General features: G+C 40.8%; 1 protein-coding gene across 15 annotated transcripts in view; it reads right to left on the bottom strand.

The window, feature by feature from the left end:
- The window catches only part of PRRC2C (proline rich coiled-coil 2C), a 90,750-nt gene that overhangs the window by 12,088 nt on the left and 65,112 nt on the right, over window positions 1-13,550 (bottom strand). For 12 of the 15 annotated variants that reach the window (XM_066371492.1, XM_066371497.1, XM_066371495.1 and 9 more), the window contains exons 20-26: window positions 12,703-12,788; window positions 10,371-10,559; window positions 9,982-10,233; window positions 8,436-8,528; window positions 5,149-5,250; window positions 2,955-3,156; window positions 519-719 (exon numbers count right to left, since the gene is read on the bottom strand). In XM_066371492.1, coding sequence (XP_066227589.1) covers window positions 519-719; window positions 2,955-3,156; window positions 5,149-5,250; window positions 8,436-8,528; window positions 9,982-10,233; window positions 10,371-10,559; window positions 12,703-12,788 — 1,125 coding nt within the window. The remainder of the gene's footprint in view (window positions 1-518; window positions 720-2,954; window positions 3,157-5,148; window positions 5,251-8,435; window positions 8,529-9,981; window positions 10,234-10,370; window positions 10,560-12,702; window positions 12,789-13,550) is intronic. The other 3 variants (XM_066371493.1, XM_066371499.1, XM_066371501.1) reach the window with 3 other exon arrangements.

The following is a 13,550-nucleotide window of genomic DNA, read 5'->3' as shown; positions in this document are numbered from 1 at the left end:
TATTAAAGATGATGGTTATCAATTTTTCTACCATTCCCAACGTGAAAAGGGAAGAAATAGCCTCACAGTTCTTTAATTCTTAATTTAAATCAATAGTGAGTTTATTATTCAAATGTTTAACTACTTATCTCAGATAAACATTGAGATATTTTGTAATATAAGTAACGCACCCTTAATATATAACTTTTTCTTCTTTATTTTTCCCCATTAACTTTATTATCAATCTGTTAAGTTTTCAGATAACTTTTATAATGACTGGGATAATATCAAATGCCTAAGTTATTTTTCAATTTATTAGACACTAATTTGCCTAATATATGTGTAAGGAACAACTACCAAGAGCCCCAGAATGTTTATCTATGAAAAAGAGCAGTGACTTCTTTCCAGAAATAAAATTTTAAAGCAGATCAAAAATATTTCAACTTGAAAGGGCAACTAAGAAGAGAGAGAACTGAGCAAGCATTCAGGAAGTCTCCGTCTCCTCAGCCCCCACACCAGCCGCTCCAGCCTTGCCCCACCTGCCGCGGACTGGGACACGTAGACCTGCGGGCTCTGCTGCTGCGCGATGAGGGACGGCATACAGCTCAGCTGGGAGAAGTGGCTGGTGGACGGCAGGCTGCTCGTCTGCAGCTGCTGCGGTTTCACCTTACAGATGTTGGGAGGGTCTGACGTGGTTGTCGACTTTGTACTCAGTGAAGAGGTAGTGTATGTGCCAGATCCTACATTTAGGAGAAGGATAAAATAAGGAAACAATGTAGTACGTGTTTTAAAGAGTTGCTGCTGTTCCCAGTACAATAACTCAAGCACCAACCAGAAACTAGAAAACTAATGTTTACGCCCACCCTGTATTTAGATTGTGTATGTATCCAGGCCAAAAGGGATATAACATATTTTATCATAATTATCTCTATCTATCTATAGCTCTCCCTCTCTCCAGCCTTGCACATACCTTGAAAGAAAAAGAGAAACTATTAATGTCATTATACAACTTCAAAGAGCAAATGACAATATTGGTATCTGATATAAAAGTGAGATGTAGCAATCATTTCTCTTCAGACATCTAATAATGGTCTAGCTAAGGGAGGACCCTGGTCAAGGTACTTCTGCTTTCCCACTAGAGTCTCTAACAGTAGGATTACAAGCCCCTCATGAAAAAACTTATCTGCCTGACCAGGCGGTGGTGTAGTAGATAGAGCATCGGACTGGGATGCGGAGGACCCAGGTTCAAGACCCCGAGGACGCCAGCTTGAGCACGGCGGGCTCATCTGGTTTGAGCAAAGCTGACCAGCTTGGACCCAAGGTCACTGCTTGAGCAAGGGGTTGGTTACTCAGTCTGCTGTAGCCCCACGATCAAGGCACATATGAGAAAGCAATCAATGAACTAAAGTGCCACAACGAAAAACTGATGATTGATGCTTCTCATCTCTTTCCGTTCCTGTCTGTCTGTCCCTATCTATCCCCCTTCTCTCTGACTCTGTTAAAAAAAAAAGAAAAAGAAAAAATTTGTCCTAGTTGAGGGATCGTGGAGAAACTATAGACCTGGTTCCAAAGACAGAACTAAGAAGCGCTATCGTCCCCTTGTTTCTGCTTCCTCCTACAGACCCCCCCAGCAGAGGGGGCCCAGCGAGAGCCCGGGAGCAGAATGAGGATGCCATGCACGTAGGTGGTAAGAACACTTGCACAGAAGTGATGTAGTCAAAATACTCTTTGATTTGAATCCCTGGGTTTGTCTTAATAAATAACAATGTATATTATTCTGATTCTAGAAAATAACTGTAGTATAACCCAAAATCAGTGTTTTGGTACTTAAAAGTAGGAGTGAATGCCAGACTACTGAAGAAGCAGTACTGCCATCTGTGAATAAGAACCAGTCAGGAAAGGTCAATTCTTTGCTGGGTATATTTTTTAACTATTGGAAAAGACATTCTCACTGCTTTAGAAACCGTAGCGAATACTGAGAAGCTTGAAACAAAACTTCTGTTTCCAGTAAAAGAAAAACAGATACACATATGGTAAAAGCATGCATTTCCCTAGAGTCAAGCATTTTAGAAACAGCCCCTGTGGTTCTTTCAGAACTGTAAGGCCCCCCAAAGATGGGACTGCACACCAGTGGAAAAGTTAGACAATCAACCTTTTAACTTCCAACCTGGGGTGCTGACAAAACCAACAGACAATATCCCCACAAAGAACAGTGGGTACCATCTACTCAAAAAACAGGGACTGGCCTGACCAGGTGGTGGCACAGTGGATAGAGCATCGGACTGGGATGTGGAAGACCCAGGTTCGAGACCACAGGGTTGCCAGCTTGAGCCCTAGGTCGCTGGCTCAAGCAAAGCGTTATTCGGTCTGCTGAAGGCCCACGGTCAAGGCACATATGAGAAAGCAATCAATGAACAACTAAGGAGTTGCAACGAAAAATTGATGATTGATGCTTCTCATCTCTCTCCATTCCTGTCTGTCTGTCCCTATCTATTCCTCTCTCTGACTCTGTCTCTGTAAAAACAAAACAAAACAAAAAAACCTAGGGATAGGGACTGGAAATCCACTATCCCTAACTGCACCAGAATATATGGCAACCCAAAAAATACATTTAGGACAATTCTGCCTTCAAATTAGATACAGACTACAAACATTTAAAAGCTGTGTGGGTCTGTTATTTCTGAGTTGATTTAATTAGCTGTATATGATTTTTTTTTTTTTAATCACAAGGTAAACTTTATAGAAAAACTTAAGAGGAACATGATAAAAAATTTTTCACCAATAGAAAGCCAGCAGCAAGTATTTGCTAAACTAAAGCTATGAGGGAGCACAATGAGGGAGTGGTAGAAATGGCAAGAAGTCACCTCATGCACAATCTGATGTCTTTTATAAACCTTTCTTGGGGGACAGTGAACAGTGACCCTGAGACGTGTGCACTAACTGAAGACACCCAAAGGAGAGGCCCAGACTTCTACCTGACAGGGACGTCGTGGGGGTAACTGAGGCCACGGGAATCTGTGGGATGGACGCACTGGAGAAGGAGTTGTAAGTCGCACTGCTCGGCCCACTAGCACTGCTGCTGACCCCGCTGGCGATGGGAGGGGCTGTGGAAGTAACTGGCGACCCCTTGTCCCTCACGTTGGGGGAATTCTCCCAGGCCTTCCGTGCAGATTCCATCTGCAATGAAACAGAGCATCAGCATGCAAACACACAGAACATGCCTGACCTGACCTTTCCTTACAGACCAATGTCATCTCCATAAACTCAAAATACAGGACACGTATGTTTGCTGGATTCTCTTCCACACATTTACCTTGGTTTCACATGTGTTTAATTTTACAACAGAAGTTTTCTTTTATAGGGGGTGCTAAATAACAACTTAGGAAGTTACACAATGCAATTTGCTTATACTATCTGATGTTTTATGGGTTAGAGCAATTTTATACAGTATAACACACTTTTTATACCAGTTTTGTGTTGAAACCACAAATTACAGCTAATCAAACTTACATACTATATAGGCCAAATATATTTGGTTTTGTTACATTTCTTAAGCAGCAATTTAGGTTCTAATTTTGGAAGGTTCAAGGAAACCAAAAAGTACAATTACTTAATTATATTCATTCCTCCACCGGTAAATATACCGTCAATAATATTCATGTAATAGAACTTCTCTATACCATATGTTACTCAAAATCAGAGGTGTCAGAGTAAGTAAAAATAGACACTAGAGAAAGCTTTAAGTTAATGAAATTTAACTTAAATTCATTTAAATTCTAAGTGTATATTATTACTTCTTGGACTGTTAAAAACACGGAATGAAAGGTTTTCTGAAGAATTAACAATGGTCTAAAAAATAATGATATTATATCTGTCACATATATTTAGCATCTATGTGACAACAGACAGACTGTGGTCCTGATAACATAATATATAATATGAAAAACAGACTGAGAGTCATTCAAGTGGAAAAGCAACAACAAAGGCCGAGCAGGATCTGGTAGTAAGAAAGAAAAACCAGGTAAGGATGGCGCTGACACAGGCAGAGGTGGTCTTACAAAACGCTACCCTCTCAGCTTACAGTTACTGAGAAGTTGTGGGGCAAGGGATCAAGTGACCAGGAGGCCAAAGACTCAAAAAGGAGTCTGGAAGCGAACACTGGCCACATCATAAAATGACCCAGTTTACCCCTCCCTGGAGACCGTCAAAAAGGTTCATTGTCAATCAAGTTCAAACACTCGCCTTAAAAAAAAACACCCTTAATTCCATGTCTGTACTTTTTAAATCATTGAATGATCTTGAGGTGAACTCATTTAAAATACTTGGAAATGCCTGACCTATGGTGGCACAGTGGATCCAGCATCGACCTGGAATGCCAAGGTCGCCAGTTCAAAATCCTGGGCTTGCCTGGTCAAGGCACATACAGGAAGCAACTACAGTGAGCTGATGCTTCCTGTTCTCTTCCATCTCTCTCTATCTCTCCTCTCTCCAAAAATCAATCAAGAAATAAATTTAAAAAAAAAAACAAAACACTTGGAAACAACTCAACTATAACAAAGCATTAATAACAGCTCAAAATTATAAAGACAACAGATGATAAACAAACAAGGCTAAATATCTCGAAATAACAAAGTACATGTGTAATATCTCTTTTGCCCCCTTATTAAAAAATTATCCAACAATCAATTCAAAATCACTTGCATTATTAATCACCTCTTCATAAAATATTCTACTACATTGCTTTCATTCAATTCACATGACTCATAGGGAAGACAGAAATTAGCATCCTTATCATTACCTGTACTTAAGATAAAAAGAAAGCACCACACCAAGCTAACTGTTTTATTCGTGCACAAATAATATATCCAAAAATTACTAATATCTCTTAGAGGAACTTAGCATAAACATAAAATGTAAGTGCTTTCCTGTGATTTTAAGACCAAATTCACAAGCATAATCGGCCTTCCTTTAGATATGAGGATATCAAGTCACTGCTAAGTGGTATTAGAAGCTAGTAAAAGCTTAAGGTGTAATTTGACATCACTCCGTTTCCTCAGCTCGGTATTGTTGCTAGCCACACAAAACCAGTTAAAAGACCAAGAGAACCTTGTTGGGTGGGCCCCTTTGCATGCAATAATCAAAGGCCTGGAGGGTGGAGGTGGTACGTACCTTGAAGGTGAGGCTGAAAGTAGTGGGAGGAACTGCAGTGAGGCTGGCGCTCTGCTGTATAGTCTCCCTCTTGGGGAGGGGAAGGGTGTTGGGCAGGGGAACCTGGAAAGGTAGGCAACACACATCACAATCTCACTAACTAGGTCTACCACAAAAGCCACACTAAAGGTAATGCTACCATACCCTTAAGGGCATTTTATTTTTCATCACAGCCAACAGGAATATTGGGTTACTCAGTTACATTGTGTTTCTATTAACTGGTAATTTTGAACATCTTATATAAAATTTCTGAAGAGAAATATTATCTGCCTTTTTATGAATGAATTGAGAGCCTGCCCCCACATATAAGGTACACATGTGAAGGCAGTGCTTCTCATATTTTAACATGTGTACAAACCCCCTGGGGATGTTAAAATGCTGGTCTGACTCAGTCGGGCTGGACTAAGGCCTGAGACTGTATTTCAAACAAGTTCCTAGGTGAGGCAGCTGCTGCTGGTCCCTGGGCCACACACTGTGTACTGAAGTTTTAATCACAACTTCCACCTGTCTTGTTTCCACAGTGTGCTGGTTATCTCGCTCGCCTCACACAATCTCCACTGTTTACGGCATCCAGTTTCTATCAGTAGTAGTTACCGTGAGTATAAATATTATATAAGAATCTAAAATTAATTTCCTTCCTGAAATAGTCAATTTTCCGACTAGATTAAAGAACACAAGCAGTGTTGGGAAGAAAAGTACAGAATACTGCCCTCTGCCATGACACTACACAAACTGCCATGCTACAGTAATAGTAATAACACTATTATGGCAAATACTGTTAGATACTTGAAGATACTAGGAACTCACCACCCATATCTCTTTTCCCCTCTAAGTCTCTGGATCTTGACATCTCTGTGATGTACTACTGCTATACAACTGATCTTGGTGGGTCACTCAGTTGTTGAGGCACAATGACTGAGACACCAGGGATGTCAGACAAGCACAGTGTGACACTATGGACCTTCTAATGGAGATTATAATACCATGAACTACTTAATGGAGATTAGCTGTACTATCATTAATCAAAACCACCACTTGCATTTATACCTTCAAGAAATATAAATCAACTGTAAAAGTAGGTAACCCTAACCAATAAATACCAACTAAGATCCTAAAGTATATTAAGATTCAGTAAGAGAAATAAGCCTCTTTTAAGTATAATTTCTAAAAGAGAAATCCTAGCATAAAATAGAATTCTCAAACAAACTAATGAAGGAAACCAAAAACATTTCAAAAGGTCCTAAGATTTTGAAAATTGCTTTTAAGTAAGTTCAATAGCATCACTGCACTTGGCAAAAATAAGCAATACTGTAAAATCATTCCAAATTGATGACCACCTATAATGCTCCCTGACCCAACCTGATCTTCCTGTTTTCAAACATACTCTGGATACAGTGCTGAAAATCCTAAGTGGACTATTCACTGGTACATGGACTGGGTCTCTTCCCCTCAGCTGCCTCTGAGCACATGTCACCATGCAGTGTACCTTCACAAACTACACAGAAACCATTAAAAAGCTTGTATGAGTCTTTTCAATGACTTTTAAAGGGGTCGAGAATAGTGACCTTTACTTCCTTTTTTCATACTTCACAAATTATATTTTTAGAGGATAGTCTGCCACAAAAGCATTACATACTTTCTTGAAAAAGTAATGTTTAAGAAATACTCTGTATATTATTTAAAACTGAGGCCTGGCGTGTGGATGTCCTGGGGTCAACTCCTGATCAGGGCACACAGAGTGATCATCTTTTTCTCCACCCCTCTCTCTCCCTCCGCCATAGCCATGGGTCGGTTGGAGCAAGTTGGCCCTGGACACTGAGGACGGCTCCATGGCACCGCCTTAAGACACTAAAATAGCTCAGTTGCCCAGATACAGAGCAACACCCCAGATGGGCAGTACATTGCCCGGTAGGAAACTTGCTGGGTCTGTCTCTCTGCCTCCCCACTTCTCACTTAAGAAAAATTTAGAAAAAGAAAAAAAAACAAAACCAGACACCACAATTAAAGTACAATTAACTTTACTGAGATATTACTGATTCAATTTTTGATACTATACATAGTGACACATCAGCACTTAGGAAATTTTGTCATTCCCAAGTTTTCTATTATTTCCTATAGGAAGTTAAATAAATTTCAACCTTACAAAATGAAGTTTTACAACATCTAAAAGTTGGACAAGTCATGCTAATCAGTTCCCTGAATGTGCTGCTATCACAAAGAGAACTGTGTGACTCACTCCTTTCTCTCCCTTTTCCTCAGCAACACAGTAGGAGTCCTTCGGCCGGCCTACAAACTTGGAACTCAATAGTCCCTAATTCATATAACTCTCAGGAATTCTGTATACTTGATGCTACAGGAAACAACAGAAAGCATAGAAAAAAACAGAGACATACTCAAATTTTTTTATTCTTAAAATGCTGAGTCAAAGCCCTGTGTAAGAGGCCTTCAAATATACCTCTAAAGGATATATTTTGAATAAGCCTTTGCTTATTATAGATGACATTTAAAAAAAAGAGAACAGCTGACAAATGTCCACCATTTACGGTACCCCACATGTAACTCTTCAAATGCAATTCTGCCACAGCAGGGTAGCTAACTTTTTGGGGCATTCAATTTTTCAGTCAGTGACCTAGGCAAAATGATGGACTGTGATGACGTTTAACACAACCTTTAATTATAACATGACTGCCCTGGGAAACTAGAACCAAATTCACATGACTTGCCATCACCTTGTAATAAAGCATTGAAGAGTTGCTGAAGTACTCCCATAGACATTATAGCTCCGTCTTCATGACAGGAATGTTAAGGTCCAATATAATTCTTTTAATTCAAAAAGGAAATACCCAAATCTTTGGTAACCCTTTTTGTTTTAATTAAATAAGCTTGCATGGCATTATAAAAGGGTTTCATTTGAGAACAAAATAAAATTCTGAATCTGTAGAAGGTGGTAGCTAAGAACAAAAGCTCTTGCCAGAACCAGGTTAATAGGGTTAGTACTTATGAAACCAAGCCTAAGCACCACAGGCTGGGTCTTCAATGGAAATCAGATGACTTTTAGGGAAAAAACAGAAACTCAGCTTTAGCTATTTTTGCTTGTTATAATTCTATCACAGCACTTCTAAACCCAGACTTGCTATCAACTCTTCCCCTGAGAGGAGGTAAATACTGGTCATCCAGTCTCTATTCGACATGGATATGAAGAGCCAGGCTCCTATCCCAACTTGCCACATCTCAGGTTGATTACTTACATTATTAACCAAAGTATCCTCCATCTTTGCATTATTAGTAGCCACAGAATTAGGCAGAGAAGAAGAAGGTGTAGTGTAGTCTGTTACAGACTCCTGTGGAGTAGTAATAGAAAAGAACACGTTTTAAGCTGAATTAATGTCACTTTCTAATGGCAGTCTAACAGTCCTCAGGTTGTACTGGAAGAAAGCAGGAGAGAAAAGTTGACCTTGAGACTCAACTCATTCAAATCTTAAAGACCAAGAGTGGAATAAAAAAAACATAGAGTCACCACTGAAATGCCACAATGCCACTATTGCTGGGGTCCTGCACACTTAAAAAAATACATTGCAAAACAAACAGAGGCACATCACTAGAGGGTTGTCAATAGTATTAAATATTTAATTTCTGTGGAATACTGAAAGAACTCTGTATAGTTCTCAATCTTTCCTAACCTATAGGTTACTTTCAACTACTGATCTTTTTATTCTTTTCACAATAAAACAATGTAGATAAATAAACATCAAGATCTTAGCTGTCACAGTTCATTAGGTTTTAGGATAAACGCACTGTTTAACATCATGAAAGTCTTTAAATATGGTAGAACTGAATCATATCAGCTCAAATAATATGAAAGATTTCATCACCTTTCTTCTCAGTAAGTATGTGTCCCGGAATGGCAGGTAAAAATTTGCTATTCCCCCAAGTGCTAGGCCCTTGTAAGTTACTCAGTGGAACTTGCCTTAATGAGTTATAAATAGCAGGTTGGGCAAAAGCCAGTTTCTTGTGCCACTGTGACATTCTTTTTTTTAATAAAACGACTGTAAAAATGGTAACCCACACATCTTTTTCCATATGAACTGTAAACCTACTTTACCCACCCATCTATATTCATCTTTCATTCAGTGTGGTCCCAAAATGCAAGTCGAACTACTTCCTCTGGTGCTCAACCAATCAAACTGTGATCTGTCCCAACCCTGGAAGAAAACTGGCTACACTGGAGTTACTAAGGTTTGCCTTATTTCTTGACTTCAAAATCTCACTAGCGGGCACCCTGGCTAGGTAGCTCAGTTGGTAGAGTGTTGTCCCAAGATGGCAAGGTTGAGGGTTCGATCCCTGGTCAGGGCACACATAAGAATCAACCAATAAATGTATAAATAAGTGGAACAACAAACTGATGTTTCTCTCTCTCTAAAATCAATCAATTGATTGATCTCACTAGTAGGCAAAACAAGGCTCCAATGTAATTCCATTAAGAAAAGAAAAAGTAGAGCACCTCCTTCAAAGCCTGCAAACCTAACGAAAAGCATTTTAATACTGTAGAGGCTTTTTACATTAAACTACTAAATGGTCCAGAATGAAGAGTGTATTTTCACAGAAAGAAATGACTTACTGTAAGGAATTTCTTTAGATCACATATGCACACCATGAAAAAAACCTTTTCTTTAGAAATAATAACATATAGTCTACAGAATTACATGGCTCAAGCAAAAAATAAAAACAAAAAAAGCGCAGGGTGGGAGCTGTAGACATACTCCGCAGCAGCCGATGGGGCACCTGCACGCTCACCTTCACGCTGGCGGCGTACTCTGCGGAGGACACAGAGATCATCGGCCCGATCTCGGTGGACATCTCCGGGGCTGCTTTGGTTTCCTTGGTGGTCGCAGGGTCTGCGCTTCTGCCTGCAGCAGGGCCTGGTTTCTCCTGTCCTTCTGGCTCTGCCTGCTGGGCATCTTTGACTTTTCTATTTTTTAATGACCGTTCCTTTCCGATAGGACCAGGTTTATGTTCTTTGTTTTCAACTGGACTCAAATCTGGGAGCTAAAGTCAAAGTTAATAAAAAGGCATCATGATCAAAGGCATTCACTGCAAACAAAACAAGTCAGAACTGGCACTTGCTCTCAGAAGTGTGCCAGTGGCTTTTCTACAATCACATCTGGAGTACCAGTTGTGTTTACCTTCTGCGCCTTGATGGGGCCCGCCCGGGGCTGCTTCTGCCGCTGCTCTTTGGGCTCGGGTATTTTGTCATTAATCTTTTCCGATAGCACAGGAACAATTTCATTTTCGTTTCCGTTTGAAGCTGGAGCACCAAACTGAATTGTGTCAATTCCAATTTCAACTCCACTTTCTTGACCATTCTTTGGTCCCTAGTAAGAAAATATTTAAAAATTTGCTATTATAACAAAGTTCAGATTTGGATGATTTACACTGCAGCACACATTTTTTTTTTTTAAACAGAGTTGTAACTGTTACAACCCTTGAGGATTTTTTTTTAATTTTTAATTTTATTTTATTTATTCATTTTAGAGAGGAGAAAGGAAGAGGGAGAGAGGAGAGAGAGACAGAGAGAGGAGGTGGGGAGGAGCTGGAAGCATCAACTCCCATATGTGCCTTGACCAGGCAAGCCCAGGGTTTTGAACCAGCGACCTCAGCATTTCCAGGTCGACGCTTTATCCACTGTACCACCACAGGTCAGGCCTGCAGCACACATTTTAAAGTATAATAGAAGGAGGTATCATTATGTGCTTTTTTTTTTTCCTTCTTAATTTTATTTTGGTGAGAGGAGGAGAGGCGGAGAGACAGACTCCTATAAGCGCCCGAACTGAATCCAACCGGCAAGCCCACTAGGGGCAATGGTCTGCCCATCTGGGGTGATTGCTCGGTTGCAACAAGAGCCATTTTTGTTTCTGCGCTTGAGGTGGAGGCCATGGAGCCATCCTCAGCGCCCGAGGCCAACTCACTTGAGCAATCCAACCATGGATATGGAAAGGGGATGGGGAGAGAGAGAAGAGGGAGGGGTGGAGAAGCAGATGGGTGCTTCTCCTGTGTGCTTTAAGAATCGAACCCGGGACTTCTACATGCCGGGCCAACACTCTACCACTGAGCCAACTGCCAAGCCAGGTCTCGTTATGGTGTTTTGTTTTGTTTTTTACAGAGACAGAGAGAGGGACAGATAGACCGGAACAGAGAGAGATGAGAAGCATCAATCATTAGTTTTTCGATGCGACACCTTAGTTGTTCATTGATTGCTTTCTCATATGTGCCTTTGACTGTGGGCCTTCAGCAGACCAAGTAACCCCTTGCTCAAGCCAGTGACCTTGGGTCCAAGCTGGTGAGCTCGAGGTCTCGAACCTGGGTCCTCCGCATCCCGGTCCGATGCTCTATCCACTGCGCCACTGCTTGGTCAGGCTCATTATGTTTTAAGAGAACTTTCCCTTAACCACAATGATGTGTATGTATTAGAAAAACAACTGATAAAATCTAGGATATGAATAAATTTTTAAGTCCTGGCTTTATGTGTCATGAGTGTGATCATGGGCCAATTACAGCCTTAAGTTATTTTATCACTAAATGCAAATGCAACAAACAGAATAATATCAACTAGCAAGAAGCAAACAGATGAATGAATGAATGAAAGAAAGAGGGAAAGAAAATATCAATACCAGTGCTGTCTATGTCTTAAGTGTGCTATGAAAATAAAATAAAATACTCATTAAATGTAGCACCTTCTGTGAGTTAGGTGCTGATCCAGACAGACACAAGCAATATAACTCCTAGAACCTGCATTATAGTAAACAGAGAAATGGAAAAGTCAGACAAGGGATATGCAAAAATTAAAATACAGTTAAGCCACTTCATAGTGTCTACAGAAAGGCCTCAGGAGGTCACAGCGAAACTGTTTCCGGCAGATAGGTCCCGAATAAAAAGGCTGCACTGCTGGAACACAGCAGGTTAGGGACTTTTCTTGAGACTAGAATTACAAAATTGTTAATCTTGTCTGATCAGGTGATGGTGTAGTGGACAGAGTGTTGACCTGGGATGCTGAGGCACCAGGTTTGAAACCCGAGGTCACTGGCTTGAGCATGGGATCATACACATGACCCCCTGGTTGCTAGTTGAGCCCAAAGGGTGCTGGCTTGAGCAAGGGGTCACTGGCTCAACTGGAGCCTCCGAGTCAAGGCACATATGAGAAAGCAAGCAATGAACAACTAAACTGACACAGCTACAAGTTGATGCTTCTCATCTCTCTCCCTTACTGCCTATCTGTCCCTGTGTGTTGCTCTCTCTTAAAATAAAGATGTTAATCTTACTATGTCTAAACATGACAAGCAGCTTATAAATGCAAGCATCCAGTGGCATTAACAATGTCAGCAAGCTTGTTAGAAATGACCTCAGGCAGGCTAGTGACTCAGACACTCTGGGCACAAGGGCTTCTGATACACACCGAAGTCTGAGAAACTCTGAAGGAAATTGCCCCAGCTAACCAAGAATTAGCAACTCTATTCTTACCTCTGATGGAGTAGTTGATCCAAATGACGTCAGAGGCTTATTCCAGGCACTGACTGAAGGTGGCTGCGGTGGACTAATGGGCCCTACTGAAGAAAAGAAGCCACAGGAAAGTGAACAGTTAAATTAACAGGCTAATAATACAACCTATTTAATCCTGTTTTAATGGCAGACCAAAAAAACAAAGCAACAAAAACAAACAAAAAAACCCCAAGCCACAAAAAAACCCACAAAAATATTATAATTACTTTTCAGACCACACCGAGATTCTCACATTCCAAAATATGTATTAGCCCCCGAACACTGTGTATTGCTTTTATCAACACATAAAATATGGGTATTAAAAGTATTACAGGCTCTGGCCGGGTGGCTCAGAGCTAGAACATCAGCTTGGTGTGTGGAAGTCCCAGGTTCAATTCCCGGCCAGGGCACACAGTTCTCGAGAAGCGCCCATCTGCTTCTCTACCCTTCCCCCTCTCCTTCCTCTCTGTCTCTCTCTTCCCCTCCCACAGCCAAGGCTCCATTGGAGCAAAGTTGGCCCGGGCACTAAGGATGGCTCCATGGCCTCTGCCTCAGGCGCTAAAATGGCTCCAGTTGCAGCAAAGCATCGCCCCCTGGTGGGCATGCCAGGTGGATCCCGGTCAGGTGCATGCAGGAGTCTCTCTGCCTCCTCGCTTCTCAGTTTGGAAAAATACAAAAAAACTCCACAAAAAACAAAAGTATTACTTGCTTTAGAACCAAAGGTTTTAGGAAAGGAAGTTCAGAAAAGAATAAGTGCCTCCTACTAAGAAAAAGACGACAGTTAAAAAAGCATACTGAATATATAATAAAATTGAAAAAAAAAAACCCCT

Source organism: Saccopteryx leptura, chromosome 2 (assembly GCF_036850995.1).
Source record: "Saccopteryx leptura isolate mSacLep1 chromosome 2, mSacLep1_pri_phased_curated, whole genome shotgun sequence".
NCBI lineage: Eukaryota > Metazoa > Chordata > Mammalia > Chiroptera > Emballonuridae > Saccopteryx > Saccopteryx leptura.
This window is presented reverse-complemented; position numbering and strand designations above follow the sequence as displayed.